This window comes from Rhagoletis zephyria, unplaced genomic scaffold, assembly GCF_001687245.7.
Source record: "Rhagoletis zephyria isolate East Lansing unplaced genomic scaffold, Rhagoletis_zephyria_1.1 Rzeph_scaffold_03073, whole genome shotgun sequence".
NCBI lineage: Eukaryota > Metazoa > Arthropoda > Insecta > Diptera > Tephritidae > Rhagoletis > Rhagoletis zephyria.
The window spans coordinates 44,690-64,996 of NW_016160157.1; the positions used below are offsets into that span (position 1 = coordinate 44,690).

Genomic DNA, 20,307 nt, shown 5'->3' on the forward strand with positions numbered 1-20,307 from the left:
CAGAGTATTCTGCATTGCAAAGAAATTTTAAAGAATTCGTTAAGATTTAACTCGATTTTTTGCCGAATTTTCTAAAATTAAATAAATTACGCACACTTCCATTCTTTTACGAAATTTCGGAAGAAAATCTGTGAAGCAACGAAAATAATGCTGCTATGTGAAGAATATCTTTCAGAATTTTTCCAGAATTTTCTTTATTTTTCGTACAGAAATTTCTTTACGAGTTCGTGTCAACCCCTTCATATAATTTTCTTTGAAAATTCGTAAAAAAATCGTTACAGAAATCAGATACTCCTAACGCCCTGCAAACCATTTTTTCAGAGTATTCTGAATCGTAACGAATTTTTAAAGAATTCGGAAAGATCCCATCCGATTTTTTGCGGAATTTTCTAAAATTAAATAAATTACGCACACTTCCATTCTTTTACGAAATTTCGGAAGAAAATCGGTAAAGAAATGAAAATAAAAAATGGTTTGCAGGGATGTAAAAAACAAATACATAAGCAAGCTTTCAGCGTCAAATGATTTAAGGGTAAAATTGACAAATAAACTTAAAGGAAATAAAGAAATCATCAAAAAAAAAATGTCATCCCTCCCATTAAAGCTTACAGGCTAACCTAATATTCGCGGCTTGCGTTTTGGTACGCACGCCGTAGAATTTTTTTTCTTGCGTCACCCTAAATTGGCTTGCGTGCGTTTGTATTTGATTCCATTGAGCGAAATGTCAAATCAAAATGTCACGCAGAACAAAANAAAATTGACAAATAAACTTAAAGGAAATAAAGAAATCATCAAAAAAAAAAATGTCATCCCTCCCATTAAAGCTTAATGAGCATTAAATTTGCATTGTGTTTTCTTATTTTCGTAAACAGTCAAGCCATTTTAAGAGTAACTGTGCCGGGAAATTTTTTTAGCACAAAAAGGGTGCCGCGNGCGCATGAGAAATTTTTGACAGTAAATTGGCGGCGTGCGTGAATATTAGGTTAGCCTGTTAATGAGCATTAAATTTGCATTGTGTTTTCTTATTTTCGTAAACAGTCAAGCCATTTTAAGAGTAGCTGTGCCGGGAAATTTTTTTAGCACAAAAAGGGTGCCGCAGGGACAAAAATTTTGCGAACGCCTGCCCTAGTGTACATACGCGTTAAAAGATTACTTGTTATGCAGTTAAATTAAAAACCAAAAAAGTTTAAATAAAAAATAGTAAAGCTTTTAATATTTTACATATCTCACGTTTTTTAGCCAAGTGTTCCTTAACTAAGTTTTAATAGTACAATGGAATTCATTCGCGAGATATCAATAAAGCGTTAGGCAGCAAATGCTAGAACATATGAATGTAGGTGTGTAAATACATATATAGTTATGTAACATATTTTACTATGAAAGTATATGGTTAAACGAGTATGTCTGTATGTATATTTTAACAGCACAATATGTGTATTAACAGTACAGATTAGCTCTTGTATACATATAAAACTTAGACTAGTCAATAAACAAGGCCATATGGTATCTTAAAATACCTAAGTATTTAGAAAGGGGATTGCGTTTACATGGAGGCTAAAAGTGCAAATGTTAATAAATGTGTTTCCAAATTTCTTTCTTTTTAAATAGAATGATGTTTACACAATCTTAACAATAATCTACGGACTGTAGTAGACATGTATCCGCGGGATGTCATTCGCAAGAATCGGATTACATTCGTGCGGATGGCATATGCATAAATTTTGTCGTACATCATATCATTGTGCTAATGAACAAATATGCCAAAAATAGTATATAGGAAGCTGTTTAATTCATCGGATTTTTTTATGTATGTTACCGGATGACCTTGAACCACATCAACCGTTTTTGATAATTCTTTTTCTTTATCGGAATGGTGGAACCTCGAGGTCGGTGCTATTATAATTTGGTTTAGTTCCGATCGTTTTATCATGAAGAAATTAACGGTACTCTTACATTTTTATATGGGCATTAAAGTCGAATGTTTTTTGTGGTTTAAAAATTGCTTTGTAACCAATTTTAGTGCCGTTTTCTCAAGTACGTTTTAAAATTTATCTGTTCTTCAAACATATTTTATTTTTCAGAACAAAATTTGTGCTTAAGGGGTAGATAAATTTAAAACCTACAGGAGAAATTGGCCCTTAGACTTTTACTTTAACTTGATGCGATTATATTTTTGAATTATGCTATACACTTATCCTTTTACAATTAGCGTGCATAAGACTTAAATCCAGCCGGCAAAATAGGAAAAACCGAAACCGATTAAAAAATGTTTAATACCTTGATTAGCGAGGCGCATACAAATGTACCAAGATTAAGTAAGTTCGATTTAGTCGTAAGTAAGTTCGATTTAGTCGTAAATAAAATATGCATGTGATTGAAGTGTTGAAAAGTGGTTGGATCACTTTCCTTTACGAAATTTCACAAAAATCAAACTTTTCGCTGAAAGGCAACATTGTGAAATATCTAATATGCGTTATATGGGAAGTGGGCGGGGTTATCGTCCGATTTCGAATTTTTTTTAACATCTTACCCTATGTTTGTGTATATCGAATTTCTTGAAGATTCCTATTTTATCATAAATAGTCGGTATAAGTTGGCACAGAAGAGAAACGACTGGCGTGCTTTTTTGGACTCGCCCAAAATCGCTTAGGAGGTTACGGCTCCTAACAAGACGAAGGCGCTTTTACGCCCATTTTTTCAAATCCAATTTTGCGCTGAAAGGCAACGTTGTGAAATATCTAATATGCGTTATATGGGAAGTGGGCGGGGTTATCGTCCGATTTCGAATTTTTTTTTAACATCTTACCCTATGTATGTGTATATCGAATTTCTTGAAGATTCCTATTTTATCATAAAAAGCCGGTATAAGTTGGCACAGAAGAGAAACGACTGGCGTGCTTTTTTGGACTCGCCCAAAATCGCTTAGGAGGTTACGGCTCCTAACAAGACGAAGGCGCTTTTACGCCCATTTTTTCAAATTTTATATTTTCTTTCAAATATTTACTTCTTATCTCAATTTTGAGCGATTCAGTCCCAGCAATTACTGAAATATCAACAAAATGCAAAGCCGCGTATCAAGATAACGCACAACCGCGTATGTGAGGTTGCATAAATCATTTTTTAGAGTAAAAACACTTATATTTCAAAATGGTTTCCTTTTTTATAAAGAAATCGCATTTCTAGCTAGTATATTTCAGGACGAATGGATAAAGATGAGAAAATCCAATGTTTAGCAGCAAATGTCAGTTATGCGATTTGGCAGAATGACGATACGCGATTTTGTACTTTAAACGACGATTTGTAGTTGTCACATTTTTCGAAAATTCCGTTATATGGAAGGTGGCGAGGATTTAGTACATTTGCAATAGCAAGCTTATTGAACCAAGAGCAATCTAGGCACCAAATTTCTTATCTTCCTTCGAATAGCAGGACTATTGAAAGATTTTATTGAGAAACGTTCATAATTTTGCCGACTGGGAAACTAAATCTCAGTGTGAAAACTATTAATCACACATACAATGTTGAGAAAATAAAACAGTCGGACAAATTTTTAACATTTAAATTTAGAAATTTAAATTTAGAAACCGAAAATCATTGGAATAAAGTTTGTTTTTTAAGAACAAAATATTTTAGCCTCAAAAACAATTATTTATAGGATACTAAATTTGTTACTATCTATCTCACTATTTCTTCAAATGGAATTACATTTTCAAATTTAAAATTCGTTTTGATTCATAGTTAGTATATGGATCATGTTCATATGTTTTATATCTAAGTAAACATGTACATATCGTCCCCCTTATGCTAGAAACATGAATGTGTAACAAGTAATTTTTAAGCAAAAAACAAAACCGACTTCAATTCTCATATAATATATATATATATATATCCGATCATTGGATCATGAATTATATATATGTATATACATATATATAATTCATGATCCAATGATCGGATCTGATCCAAAGTTATGCGGTAACATACATAAAAAATAAAAAATAAAATATTCCGACGAACTGATAACCTCATTTTTTGGAAGTCGTTTAAAAATGAAAAGGTTTGAAACAAGGCGAATTTATATAAGGTGGTGTTGTTTATTCAGCTGTGTGTAGCGTTTGATTGTCAAAATTTTATATTTTGCTAGTGAGTGAGTGAAAACGTGAGTGTTTGCATTTTCTGTCGCCCTTTTTCATTCGGAGAAGAATAGCTGAAATTTGACAATCACCAGCTAAAAGCAAAAACAAAATACAGGTAATTGTTGTATTTGTTGAATCGATACCACCTTATATGAATTCCCCTTGGTTTGAAAGTTTTTTTTTATGGTACTTAACTCTAAATCCATGTAATTGACATTGTAAAATATGTGGTTTCCGTGTACGCATGGTATTCTGGGTTTTGGTATAACATAGAACATCCAAAGGTGAATCAAGTCAACCCATTAACTCAGAATTGGTAAATTTACACTTTCATGCTTCTGGCATGGGGGGACGATATACATACATATGTATATAACAGTGCTAAAAGCCTTCCACTTTCTAAATCCCTTCCTCTATATCTACTTTCAGTCTTATTTGACCTTTTAACAGAAACATTTATAATAAATCTTATTTTTGGAAGCAAAAAAATGAAAGTATTTAGCTGGAGTATTTAGCCAATATTTGAAGCGCATGTTTTGCTGCCGCTTTCTTGGCTTGCTTTCCATTTAAGCCAAACCCATTCACCTCCACACTTTTGTCGAGGCATGTAAACTGGCATTTCACCATGTATGTTTCATTGTCTACAATTGGATCGCTGTATTTGGGATTTGCGTGTTTATGATCATTCAACTGTCGCACTGCATCGATGGGTACATCGCGAGAGAACTGGTTGAATTCTTGCTCCAGCAGACCGTATATGACATTCCAAGTAGTGCGCAAGTCTCGACTGTCGAGATAAACAGCGGCAATTAATGCCTCCAGAATGTCACCTAATGCCTTCGGGACATCAACATTCGCTGATAAATTGTAAGTGGCACCCTTAACCTCATCTTCATTCATAACATTCTCCTCCATCAATATGTGCACCTGATCGGTAACATAGTAATTTTGCTTCTCCTGATAAATGGCGAAATTTTTTATAGACTCAGCCAGCACACTATTTTCAGCCAACAAGAATAAATGGAAGCGATGTCGTACGCAGACACAACCCAATGTTATGTTATTGACCAAAGCCGAACGCAAGTCTGTCAACATACCGGGAGTCTTATGACGATAGCGCTCAAATATGAAGCATGAAACCAGGAAGTCAAGTATAGCGTCACCAATAAATTCGAGTTCTTGATAGCAGCCAGTTATCCGATTAGTCGGGTAGGACGGATGCGTTAAGGCCTGAAAAAAGAAGGAAATAAAAGAAATGCAATATGAATGAAGTAAAAACACCTAATAGTCCAGTCAATTTAGACTTTAAGGGGGAAATAAAATTTCTACCCCAAAAAAATACTAGAGTGCTAAGAAAATCCACCTGATTAACATATCCAAACATGCAACCCCAAAAATGTCCATAAATATATTAAACTAGTAAAAATCCCCGAAAATCGGGGTGCTCGTGGTCTAAATAATCTGGATATTTCTTTATTCTAAAAACCACATGCATTGCTTTTGGTAGTTAACTTTAACTTTGGTACTTTGGCAAGATCATACTTTACTCAATGCGTATACAAAGCTGGCCATGCGGGGTCTGACTTTGAGACCTATTTAATTTTGTTGCAGACGCTACAATAATTTTGAAATGGCAACGTTTAAACACAAATGGAAGTGTTGATTCGCTGGACTGTTAATTTTTATGGGGAAGTAAAATTCGTTTCCCTTGTGAATCACATGTTTGAAGTACATTAACTAACCCTATATATATTTATATTGGTATTGCGGCATCCAAACAATTATATTGTAGTTCTTTAACTTTTAAGGCGGGTTCACCGTTCGTGTCCGTGTCCGTTTGCTCTCAAAAGATTTTTGCCGGAGAGGGTGCTGAAGTACGGTTCACCGTTCAGTTCGGCACATTTTATTTTGTTATGAAGCAAACAACTGATGACATTGTTGCCGTCATAGGATTTCAAGGGAAGATAATACATACAATTCGCTGTAAACGCATACAAACTAGAACGCGGTAACCCGAAACATCAAGGCGTTCGGACAGAAAATCAAAATCAATTTGATTCGAACAAAGAGTGTTGAGCACATTTTTGTCGCGCTCTCAGTGGGACAAAGTGGGAAAGGAACGCGTAAAATCACTAACAAATAGTGTCCGGACACGAACGGTGAGTCCGCCTTTAGGCGAGACTATTAACACACCCTTCATATATGCATAAATAAATTTTTAGTTTGGGGATTAACATCACAATTGCTCCAACTTTTAGTATCAAGTCATGAGGTACAACTCCCCTACTCCACTAGCACATGTGGATATTCCGAAACAGCAGTAGATATCGACGCCAAAGTAATATTTTCATCTCCGAACATTTCTTAATTATTTACCGTACAGTGATTATTTTTTGGACACGAAATTGATCGAACCTTCAAGTGGTTTTGATTAATATCCAAAAGCAACATTTTTGTTTTGCAGATCTTCCACTGTATCACATTCTCACGAACATGGCAATTATTTGCTCGATATAAAACAAAAACAGGGACGAAAGCGAATAAATGGAACACTTTTTCATTCTCGTATGTCCCGCTGAGACGCTGCCTATCGAAATGAACGTAGCAATGCTTTGCTCAATGTAAAAATTTTTAAATCTTTCGACGTAAATATTTCGAAAATGGTTCAATGAATCTTAAATCAAAGTTTCAGATCGAGCACTTTAATTTGATGTATAATTTGTCTCTGTACGACTTGTAGATCGCTGGGAATAAGCGCCTTGTTTCAGAATAATATATAGATAATTGAAAACAATTGGTGTTATTGGCGTTGCACAGTGCTTTTTTAGGGGTTTGAGTGATCAATAATCTATAACTTCTGAACGGGTTTAAATTTTTCTTCGCAGTTTTTTTGTGTTCTAAGTAGAAAATTGTTTATCGATAAAGATAACAAAACATTTAAATTGCTCCAATTTTACCTTGAAAAGTTACCCCAAATTAAAAATAAAACAAAATATATGTATATTAGGGCGGGTCAATTTGTATTGGGAATTTTTTCGACTATGCGCGTATACCACAGAAGGATTCTACCCAGTGTTGCCGCGAATCATTTGTAGCCAAATTCCTTCAAAAAGAGGGCTAAAAAAGTAGTTGTGGCTAAAAATGGTAGCTAAAATTGTTTACTTACATATACACATATAAGTATACGCTCAAACATTTTCAATAAGTAATGGTATAGAAAAGCAATGAGCTCTGGAAAAAAGCTAATATTTTATCCAACCAAAAACCTTTTTGTATACGACACCAAAAATAAATAAATGTGCTGCTTGCTCTGCTGCTAATACTTGTTCAATATTTGACACCAAAATTGTGCATTCGCATAAAATAAACAGAAAGTTAGCGATGGAAGAATGAGCAAATTAAAAAAAAGAAGTTTCAAGATGTGGTAGTTTAGTAATTAAGCAAAAAAAAAAAGTGGAATCACTTTTACAAATGTGGTATAGGCCGAACACTGGCTGTTGAGGAAGACTTCGCTGCTACGCACACAAGCGCATGTGTAAAATCAGTTTGAAGTTTGCCAAATTGTGAAATTAGGTTTCTTAGCATTTTGCTGTAGTGTCGTAAAGTGGTAAATTTTGTTTTAAAAACATGCTATAAGGGGTTTTATGGTATGAGGAGTACATTTCTGTACTTATCTTTTTCTTATAACTTCCACCGGAGGGTCCAACAGTGAAAATTTCACATTTTCTTTGAAACCTATTTTCGCAATTTCGCAAACTCCAAGTTGATTTTATGCCCATGGTTTGTTTATTAAATTAAGGAAATAAAAATTGCCGGAATTTTCGGCAAATTTGCTTAGAATTACACGTAGAATCCTCATAAGATATACGCAGCATATAGTAAAAAAAATTAACCACCCTAATGTATATGTTGCCATGCTTGGCCATGTCGTTCGAAAGGATAGAAACGCTCCTGCTCTGAAAGTATTCAACGCGGGCCGCGATGCTGGTAACAGAGGAAGAGGGAGGCCTCCTCTGCGTTGGAAAGACCAGGTGGAGAAGGACTTGGCTTCACTTGGCATTTCCAATTGGCGGCAGTTAGCACAGAAGAGAAATGACTGGCGTGCTGTTTTGGACTCGGCCAAAATCGCTTAGGCGGTTACAGCGCCAATAAAGGAGAAGAAGTGTATTTTATTTTTGTAAGCTGAATAAAAAATATAAACACATAACCAAATAACCTGATAACCAGGCAAGTGTGAACAACCACATTATTTTATCGTTTTTTTTTTTTGTTTTTTGGTATTGGAAAAGACGTATGTAATTACCAACAACAGTAAAAAATAACTAAAAATCGACTTTGTAAACTGACCCGCAAAAGAATTTAAAATTATACAATTTTCATTCAAACTACAAGATCTTCGAAAATTTCATATTTTTTTGCATTGCAAAGCTTCATGCGACTATCGTTAACTTAATGAAAATTATTGATAAAATTCAAATTTTTAATTATCTTTTAAATTTCACCATGTAAAATCAGCCAAAAATTGGTTAGAAATTCATATTAAAGTTGGGAATAATTTTTACATTTTTCCATATTTTTTTGTCCAGCTTGACATTTTTTCATATATACATAAGTGGCACTGCAAAAATATTAATTTTTTAAATTTTACTTTGAAAAAATAAAAACTGGTTTAAAAATATTTATACCAAAACATCTTCAAGATCTGCCGCAACTGACGTGATTAGAGCAACGGAAGATATATCAACAACATTTTCTTTAAATGAGCAATTTGGTCAAACGTACATATACTTGAAGTTATTAATCTGCACTATTTTATGATTCAATTCCCACAGATTCCTGTTAAATTTTTCTAAACCAATTTTTTTCTAAAATTTTACGACTTGACTTTAAAGCAGCCCTTTACGTAAAAACCCGCATTTTCCCGCAGCTAGTTTATATATGTAATTATTTGGATAACTCATAGTAGACGCCTGTATAAATATTTTTTTAGGCTTGTTCTGGTTTAGTATTTAAAAGCTTAGGTAAAAGTAAAAATGTAAGAAATAAACCTTTAATTATCAACACAAAAATTGATGAACTTAGGTTAATACTAATTTAAGAAAAAGCTTACTTTAGATAAACGATTAGTGTATCTTCCAAACAGAAACTTATAAAATATCGTTTGTCGTTATGAACGCTACGTCTCCAAAGTTGAAAAATGTCAATCACAAAAACCGTTTCTTGATGATTGACTAAACTTAGCTGATTTTTAAATCAAATATCTTTCGAACCAAAGTAGACAGAGCCAAACCGAAACCAGATTTCGAAAGCGCAGGGCTTTTTTATATTTAGGTCACAATTTTAAATATTTAATAAAATTTTTTTATGTTTTACCTATTTTTGATCACCCGCACCCCCAAAAAATAGGCATTGTAGGGCATAGCTTCCCGCATCGATTTTGTAGATTATTGTTTCCTCTACAAATTGAGAGTGTATCCTCGATTCGTTGAGTTATAGTGAATTTGTCATTGTTTGAGGCATTGAGAGGTGAATTTTCAATTGTTTTTCATTAATTAACTATGTTTGCGAATATTTTTAGGAATGCATGTTTGGATATGTTAATCAGGCGAATTTCCTGAGCACGCTAGTATTTTTTCGGCAGAAATTTTATTTTCGGTTTTTCGGGTTTCGGGTTTTTATGGACAAACTGGCAAAATTGACAGGACAAAAGATAACTGTATAAAGAATGTACACGAAAAAAACTGGTCACAGTTAAAACGTTCTAAAACATAAATATATTATTGGAATTCAACGATATTTACATATATTTACATCTAAACTTAGTTTTAATGAAATTCGTTAAACAAGAGTTAATTCTCCTTGTAATAAGCAAACGATCGCAATTTTGACTTTATGTCCTTCATTAGCCCTTGCACAGAAGTTTCAGTGATTTCCATGGAAACCAGCTGCCATTTATTTTTGAATTGTTGTGCGTTTTTTACAGCTTTGTGGGTCTTAAGAAGTTTGGATTTCATAACGGCCCAGTAGGTTTCGATCGGCCGATGCTCTGGAAAATTAGGTGGATTCACCTCTTTTGCTACAAAATACACTTTGTTTCTATGCTACCATCCTAAAGCCATTTTTCCGTAATGACATATCGCGAGATCAGGCCAAAAAAGCACTGGATCTTTATGAAGCCGTATAAGAGGTAAAAGTCGCTTTTGCAGACACTCCTTAACATAAATTTATTGGTTAATTGTACCAGTGCTTACAAAAGGATCACTTTTGAAGCCGCATTGGCAAATTGCCTGCCAAATGAGAAACTTTTTGGGAAATTTGTCAAACTTTTTGTTTTTATATTTATCTGCAACATTGCCTCTTTTATTTCCAGTGTGAAATTCGCGACCCCGGATTTGTTTAAAATCGGCTTTTACGTACGATTCGTCATCCATAACAATACAGCCAAATTTTTGTATGAGACTGTCGTACAATTTCCGAGCACGTTGTTTCGCCAACAAATTTTGCTTACCGTTGCGATTAGGTGCTGCATTCACTTTGTAAGAACGTAGTCCGGCTGTTTTGCATACTTTTTGTATATACGAAGACGACATGTTTAATTTTTTGCCGACATCTCTTACCGAAAGTCCAGGATTTTTCTTAAAAGCAGATAACACTTCCTTTGCCTTAATTCCGCAAGCAAATCCTTTTTTTCTGCCACTACCAGGGTTCCTTTTTAAAGATAAACATTCATTGTATTTTTTAAGCACATAAGTAACGGTAGACTTTGGAAATTTTAGCTTTTTTGCGATGTCGTTATGGAACATGCTGGGATTTTCCAGCTTTTTGCGCAATATTAACTCGCGATCGATTTCTTTCTTGGTCCTCGTTTCTACACTGATTTTTGTTACTAAAAAGAAATGATGCAGTAAGGTGGAAAATGCTTCCAGCTTTTTAAGTGTCTACCGATTTTTATTTTAATGTTATGATTAACCGAGCTATGCTTGGTTATGTGCGACCAGTTTTTTTCGTGTACATTCTTTATATGGCGCACGCTTTATATATCGTTTTTTCTTGTTATGCACAGCTGGACTAAGAGAAATGTGTGCACCAACTTGAAATATTTTTTAATATTCCCATGAAGATTATATCAACCTAATTTTTATTGAAAACGAGAGCGTATAGTTCATGTCTGTGGTCATAAGCAATAACAGCCTAAGTCGAAAAACCCGAATTCGAGAAAAAAAACGTTTTAAACATTTGGATTGTAATGTTATCCTTATGGGGATAGTCTATTTGGCGAGATGCGGATTTCACCATACGCATGGAATAGTGGTTGAAGAATACGATAGTATATCGAGGGCTTATATTCGATACCCTCTATCTGCACTTTTCACAAAACTGAGATTCTGATAAAAATAAATAAGTGTCATCGTTGATATTAATGGTGACCTTGTATAACGCTTGACAGAAGAACTTACTATTAAATTGCAATGTCCCAGATGGGTTCTAACATCACAAAGTAGTTTTTGTGAAAAATTGCAGATACAGGGTATTGAATATAAGCCCTCGATATACAACTCCATTCTTTCTTAAGTCAACTTAGGCGGTTATTGCTTGTGGCGAGAGATATTTTACAACGCAAAAACCTCTTTCTTAAAAATTAAGTGTTGCGAGTAAAATCTCCCACCAGTTATAATGGAATGGAATTTATCAAAATTATAGTGATATGGAACATGAGCGTGTTTATTGTCAGATTTTGCACATTTTCAATACTATCCGTACTTAGCCATACAAAACTGGAACTTATGGTGTACACAAACGTTTGGGCGCAAAAATAGTAGGTCGATTACGGATAGCAACGCAAGCACGGTTCGGCTGCCAGCTGAAAAGGCAACTGGAAAGAAAATTTGTGCTACGAATGGTAGCTATCGTCAGTTGCTGTAGAGTTATCGATAATCGAAATTTGAAGGTTCGACAACCGGCAACGACAACAAGCTGTGCTAGTAAAATGAAATTATTAAAATAAAAAGTATTAAATGAAAGTCAGCAACAATGCTAAGTTCAGTACAATTATTTGTTTAAAGGGGAGAGAATTTCAATCAAGCGGCATTTAAAGGATAATTCCAATCCTCTAGCAACAGCCTGCACTGTAACAAAAGTTAATGCTTTCAAGGTTTTTCTTTTATTATCTTTTTGGGTTCACATTCAAAGCATATTCCAAACTTCCAAGAGAAGCTTTATTATATATGGTTAATAAACAGAGAAACGACTTCGTATACCTCTGCTCCTAAAAGCGTGCGCACCGCTTTGATTTTTCTCAGAAGGGAGTCCCACAGAAATCACTTTAATTTGGAAAATTTGGTATGTCGGTGGTTTTAAAAGAGGTGCTTCAGTTGATAGAGGAAGAAATTTGTAACTAGTTCGCTTTTGATTCACCAAAAGCACGTTCACCACGAAAACTAAAATTTCAAATTGTTTTGTTTTAATTTTCACGGTGTAAAAGCAAAATACATTGCAAAATGTTAATTTCGCAAAAATGTAGGTGCCTGTATACACACTTTATATGCAAATGTAGCTGAAGTTCGGTTGCTATCGATAATCGAGCAAAAAATAGTTGAATCGAATTTCTTTTTATTCTATCTATATCTACCACAATTTTGTTACGAGTGCTACAAACAACCGTTGTGCACAATATATAATATATCGTGGTGCACGAGTGCGCCCGAGTATAAAAAGTATTCAAAAATTGTATGCATGTACTAGGGCGGGTCGAAAATCTAATTTTTCTCAAATCCCTTGGTAATAGTGAAAATATATTGTATCATGAAGTCAACCACAAGCCTGCAAAATATTAGTATTTAATTTTAGTTGTAAGAGCCCGCGCATCGACCGCCAAGTGATCCACAGTACACTCGTCGAATAAGACCAATTCTTGTTAAAAATTCTGGGTTCAGCAAAAGGGTTTGGTGCATATTATTAGATAATGAATCCGTTTACGCAAAAGATAAAGTCAAATTTCATTTCTCGCAGCCCTTTAGCTTATCGTTAATCTCAAAGTTATCTGTTTTCAATAAAATTTTAATTGTTCTCTTGATAATTGCACTGCCCAAAAGTCAAAAGATGTAAAGAACAGCTTTAATATTGCTAGCGTGCGTTTGGGTCGCTGGTTCCAAATATTCTAATCTTTTTTTTTAATATTAGCTATAGTTCGCGAATTTTCGCAAATTTTCGGAACAATTTCGGTAACTCTAATAGAAAAGCCATTATTTTCCATCATCGTGGAAAAAGTTTGTCTATGCAAATGAGTATGGAAACACTGAACAGGCACAACTTCTAGAAACACTAATTAGTCTACTTAGGTTTATGCATAAAATATAAAAATTGCAAATATAAGAAAATGACGAAAAATTTGTTCTAATTTTTTTTTTAATCATTTGTTTATAATCCGAACAATTTTAATCATATTATTATCAAAAATCAGTAACATTAAGTCTCGCCTTCAATTTGGTAATTATTAGGTACCGATCGAGTAACATTTACCAAAGTTATATCGATAAACATAAGTGGATCTCCAGTTTTTTTCTAAAAAAATGTCTCTTCAATTGTATAAATAACCGGATTACAGAAAAGTGTGCCAGGGAGTGACTTTTTTCGTTCAAGCTAAATGCAAAGCAATATCGTCCAATTGGAGAGTTTTCAAAAGGATGTCCCAGGATATATTAAAGACTATTGCATTTACCTACAGTCACTTTTTCACATAATGGAATTAACTAAAATATTTATGTATATCTAAACACTTATTACACGTCCCCTACTTTCATATAACGGCAGATTTAGAAACCGCGAAAAATTTTCAAGACTGCATAAATGGACTTAAAATAGGTGTTTCTCACCCTAAAGTATTATGTTAATGTATGTAAATACTGATATGCTTGAAACTACTATTAACTTATCAAACGATTCCTAATCTTTGACAATACATGTTTGACTTCATTCACAACAATCTTGAAAACTGACCAAATCGGCGTGACCAAGTCCATGGCCCTCTTAATATTAGCTGCATTTTTTTGTAAGCGAGGGACAAAAGAACGCTCAACTCGGGTAAAATTTCCTTTTAGCTACTTAAGCAACCCTGTTAGTAGCTGGCAATAAAATGTGAGTAGTTTAACGGGATCTAGATACAAAAACCAATTTAAATTAGTATTTGCGTAATATATATACTCTTTTAAAATATAAGTAATGTATATAAGTAATTTCCCTCCCCATTTTCCCATTAACAATTCACAATAGAGCAGTTTTTTCACTTACCAACACTACCCTTCTGGTCGCGTATTTTTTAACCGACCTGGCTGAGCTCGGATAAATAGCCGAGTTTGTGTTGTTGCTTTTATTTTTGTTGTTGCTTATAACAATTAACGCATTCATAGATAATACAAGCCAAAGTTTAATTTATAAAATTCATACACTTTGATTATATTGCGCGGGCTAAAGATAAGTTTTAAATTAATCTTTCGTGGCCAATAACAATTGGCTTAGACCAAAGACATCATAATATTACTATTACAATACGGTCAAATGCCTTTTATTTTCCCAATACAAAATCGACCCAGCCTAGTATGTACATTCGAAAATTGGCACGTACCTGTAATAAGTATGCACGATCGCGGAACTTATATCCCAAATTCTCCTCCAATTTTGGATAGTTGATTAGGAAACTATCGACCTCACGGGCCGAGATGTTTGCATGCAGCAACGGGCTGCCCAACTTCAAGTCCATTAAACGCATGAAAGATTGGCCTGGTTCAGGTTTACAGATTCCAAAGAATTCCAACATGCGGAAAGTATTGTAAATGCCGTAATTCTTCACACAAACACCGAGTATAGCTTCCATGGTGTCAGCAACGACTTTATCGCGCAAGGTCTCTTTGTATATAAACAAATTTAATTCATTGTCTAGTCTTGCCTCCTCCGCTGCTGGTCCCTCGATCATTTTATGCGTTTGAGTGCTACAAGCGACCAATTTACTTAAATTATCGGTAGAGCAACATCCGTTGGCAATCTCGTCGTCATCCAGTTCAATCGCATATAAATCACTCGGTGTTAAACATTTCATAATGTTCTCATTACTCTCAATGAGTTCTAGAATATTTCGTGGTAAGCTGATTAATGGAGGCAACCATTCATGTGGAGGTTTGAATAAGTAACCACAAATTCGTTCCGGTATATCGTATCGAGCATACAGTAGATAAGATTTTTATTCGAGACAAGCTTCCCTTTGATTTCAGTTAAGAATCCCTCATGCCATTTTGGATACTTATGCACCAAATATAGAGAGATCGAAAATTTAAGAAACGAATCCCCCAAAAACTCAAATCGCTCCATATCAAAGACGTCATTTGCGCCAGCTGTGGTGATGGCAGCCAAAAAATCGGCCTGCTCTGCGGTCTGCATCGTCTGTCCGCTCAACGTCAATTCGAGTATGTGCAGCCGTCGCTTATCAGCCAAAGGGGCATCGCATAGCGACATGCGAGCCACATTGTTTTCGAATGCTAATGTGACTGATTTTAGGCATGTTCAACTGTGATTGCGACGGCGACCATTCGTCCTCACTCAATTTTAAGGCATCTAATTCCATCGCTAAGCCGGATATGAATTTGTAGTAATAGTCCAATTCAACGGGGAATATCGAATCGGGCTTCCGAGAAAAGTCTTCGGGCTCCATGTATTCCTTCCAGGCCACTGTATCAGTTAGATTCATCACCTCATATTCGACTTTGGTGGAGCGGGTGGGCAGTGCAGGGAGTAGTTTTTTCGGCTCCTACAGAAAATATACAAAAATCTTGTATTATGTAACTGCTGAGGGGGCTCAACTGGAAATGTACATATGTTAAAAAAGGCACCTTTGCAAAAGACTAATTTATAAACATATATAACATTTTGGGCCTTGGATGAGACGATAAATTTATTATCAGACAAGTTCCATGCACACATAAGGGATTCACAATTCAATTTTATGTTTACTCTACTGTTTCTCTTGACAGCAGCCGGCCAAATTTTTACTTTAGTTCGTGCAGTTCTGATCTTTTGAATAACCGTCTTTAAGATTACGATTGGAAACATGTATTGAACAATATGAACGCTAATGCTGAATTTAAAGTTTTTAAAAGCTGTATATGTATATCGTCGCTACCATGTCAAACTATCGAATGTACAACAAAAACTCAAGCGACTCAAAAATCGCAATAATTTGCGTTTTAAAGATTTAAGGCAATCAGGTGTCAATCTCTCTTGGTAAGATATCAATAGATAGGTGTTTCTTCGGAAATGGCGATTTTTGAGATCTTAATTTTTCGCCGTGGAAATATGCCTACTGAGCCAAATGAGACAGGTTTTATGGTACTTTTGGACAAACTCGAAATATCTAAAACTACGGGGTAAAAAAACTTCTTTTTTCTCATTTTTAATGAAATTAGGTATTAGTTCAATTTATTAATTTCATTTATTTAAAAGAAAACAAAAACATATTTAAACTTCAAAATTAATTTGTAACAAGGAAGTAGCAAATAGCCGCTTCAATCACTGAATCAAATCACGGCACAATCACGATTTTCAAAGCCCGAAAAGTACAAAGACGATTTCAATATACGGATTGAAACGAATATTGTATCAATCACCGCGCACCTCAAACGTTATTTCTCCAGCTTTCTTCTTCTCGTTCGTCAATGGTCCACCATTTAAATCCCTAGTTTTAGATGTTGACGATTTTCTGTACTCCTCACTTCTTGTGATTGACTTCTTGCGATGTTTAGATGGAGTAGTACCATAATTTGTAGATCCGAGGTTGAAATGAAAGCAGGTCTTTCCCGGAAAACAGTGAAAGCAACTCAAAGAGCTGAAAGAAATCACTAGCGGGTTAATCTTCGCCCAGGTGTATTGATGAACTTTCCTAATTCCAATGAAAGGCTTCACGTCTGTTCGTAGTACAGCTTCAATACCGTCTGCTGTACCCTTTCCGTGTCCAGCTTCACTGAAATTTTATGTGATCTCTGTTATTTGAGGATATTGTCCAGGGAGATATTGTGTTATCAGGTGAAACAATGTTCTGTTTCTGTATTGGATACTGAGGCTATCACTTAGAAAATGTAATTTCGTCACAGTTAGTAGGGGAGCCCCGATGCTAAATCGGGATTTACTCGAGCGTCATTTTGACTTATTGGATTTTGAAGATGATATGATGGCAAGAAAAAAATGTCATGTGATGTTTTTCCATCCAGCGGTGGGTAGAAGATCTACAGGCTTCTAAAAATGTAAAAAAAAAAAAACAGTTACATGGATTTACTCGAGCGCGTCAGATACTGATAGTGAATAAATCAAACGTGACGGAAATATGCTAATCTGCCGGTTTGCATGGTGCGGTTGGGCGTACGGAATGGTCAAAAATTGGTGACAAAAAAATTTACTCGAGCGCGTCAGGTATACACAAGGAATGCTAAATGGGCCCGAATGAACCCCTCATTCAATAATCTGACGATTCAGATGTGACGAAAGGTCGTGGCGTCTTCTCGAAGATGCGAAAAAATCGCCATTTGGATTTACTCATCAGGATTTACGCGTCAGATTTTCATACAGAAGGTTCATCTCGATGCCCTTGTCGTCCTGTTCCATAATCTGATGATTATTTGGAGGGATTTTCTTAATTTGACGCTTTAAAAAAATAATTTCGTTTCTGAGATGCACAGTCAACCGAACATACATTATTGGCTGCGTTTCTTTATACATTCCAGATAATCTCATATCACAGCCGGAACAAACAGAATACATTTGAAATATACGTTAGCATATCATCAGGAATATTCTAAAGAATAAGTAAACAAAAAAGTTTATTCCAAATGTTCAGAATGAATAAAGAAATGCAGCCATTGTAAACACTTATTATTTTATCCGGTTGGACTTGGTCGTCAATTTCTTCTATGTTTTCTAACCGACTTGAGAAATAAAAAACCGATTTGACATCAAATTCGAGTCAATACACTCAATTATTCGTCATTTCCTGGAACAAATCTAGAATACCGACCGTTCAGCTATGCAAAAACGAAAAATGCAGATCAATAGAACTTTTTATGCTCAGTTCAACCATGCCAAAATTATTTGGCGCAAGTAAAAAATGAAGACGTTCTAGAAGGTTAAAGTTCAGTTTTTAGATATTTTAAATATTAATATCTTATGAACTATATAACCGATTAAAAAACTAATGACGCCACCATAAAGGTAATTAATTTGTTCTTCAGCTGATGTACACAATTTAGTTTTTTGTATTTTTAAACCAAAACCAAAAAAATAACCTTTTTTTAAAAAAACTGCATAATTAATGGTAAAGAAATTTATATTATTTAGAAAGTGCAAGTTATTATCTTTAATTCGATATTACATATTTTATCATGATCTACTTTTGGGTTTCAACAATTTAGTAATAGTAAAAATACAAATAAACCTCTTATATATTCTTTATTTTTTACCAGCGGCAAATAAATTTGGTATCGTTGAAATCAGCGTAAAAGGTTCTATCAATCGGCATTTTTGGTTATTTCATAGCTAAACGGTCGTATTCTACACTTGCTCTAGAAAATTACGCAAACGAAGGTGATGCCAACGAATATTTAGTATGAAGAATTTTTGGTTTTACTACTAATATCACTAGAAACTATAGAGTAAGCAACATTTTGCACAAGTAAAGGAGCCGATTTTATGTGTGGGAGCGAGAAGACTGTTTTATTACAAAACCTTTCTATTATTGAATCATGCACGAAGGCATATTTAACAAGGTAGAAGGGATAACTAGCTCGAACTCTCCTGTAACTAGTTATAATGTCAAAAAACTGTAAACAAACAAATTAACCCTATGAGGTGCGCGTGTAGTAATAAGAGCGAGATGAAAGATTTGACCCTATCTTATTTGAAAATTTGCCTTTAAAAATTTGTATAAAATAGCCGCATGCCAGGAAAATAAAGCGAGAAAGCTTTTTTAGTACTTCACCTGCTTATAATTTCACCATAGAAATGCATCAGCATAAATACATACGTATACTAATTTTAAGGATTCCCAGCAAAAAATCGGTAATCGCTTTTAGTGGTAACGTGTTCTAGAAGGCATAGCGTTATAATGCCGAATTTTCGAATTTTTTCGCTTCTTTTAGGCATTGCCGGTAATGCAAAGTAGAATGTCCTACAATATTTTATTTATTTCGCTTCTTNGAATGTCCTACAATATTTTTTTTTATTTCGCTTCTTTGCTTCATTTCGGGGAATGCAAAGTAGAATGCTGCATCGTAGTCAGCTGAAAAATAGAATGAATATCCAAAAATTCTTTTTATACCGTTACTTTCTGTGGAAATTTGTCTCGCATAAAAATCATGTTTTTCTTTGTTCAATTTGCAGCGAAGTTGAAGTCAGTCAATGAAGTGAAGTACAAGAGTGAGGAAGTACAATTTTAAGCTTAATTAAATGTGCATTTATGTTCATCCGAGTTTTAAGTAAAATCTAAATACATTACATGCCCATGTTAAAATAATGCCTTGAAGCGGGAGGGCAAGCGATTCCCACCGCCTAGCTCGTTTCCACTTTCGTTTCTGTGGTAATCGTGTTTTTTGCTGGGTTACTTCAATATTCCCTTCACAGAATTTTAGCTGCATCCGCATCTTATATGCACATATACTAATGGACAGAAAAGAATACCTCATAACGGAAACCACGTAATTAAATGAAATAAATGTTTTATGAAACTGTTTTAAACATTTTTTTTTGTTTCTATTCGCCCAATGTTTTTGCGCGTTTAGTTAAATATTTACTTCTAAAAAACATCCCCACTTATAAAAAATGATTTAATGTTTTCTTCTACATACGTATGTATATCAGTGTAAATCTAGGTCCTGACGCGGTTATGTGTGCATAATATTGTAAGAAAATTCTCTTACTCAGTTCTGAAATTCCGTTGCTTTAGGCAACCAAGTCTTCTAACTTCGCAACTAGGTACCTTAAAGTATCGCACCACTTTGCACACAATGCAACGCTCGTAGTTCCTGCTCCTTTTCATTTTTGTATATGTATGTATCTACAAATGCATGTGGTCGAAAAACAAAAAAAAGTCACAATTCAAAACTATCTCAAAGCACAATTGAATTTTTAATGAAAATTA

At 34.5% G+C, this 20,307-nt stretch overlaps 1 protein-coding gene across 1 annotated transcript in view; it reads right to left on the minus strand.

Annotated features, from left to right (window-relative positions):
• Positions 1-4,350: 4,350 nt before the first annotated feature.
• Positions 4,351-20,307, minus strand: part of LOC108368335 (endoribonuclease Dicer-like) — a gene marked incomplete at its 5' end in the record, with an annotated part of 20,023 nt that continues 4,066 nt past the window's right edge. Inside the window, 4 exon segments of the mRNA XM_017623182.1 lie at positions 4,351-5,366; positions 14,758-15,344; positions 15,347-15,660; positions 15,662-15,933. Coding sequence (XP_017478671.1) covers positions 4,635-5,366; positions 14,758-15,344; positions 15,347-15,660; positions 15,662-15,933 — 1,905 coding nt within the window.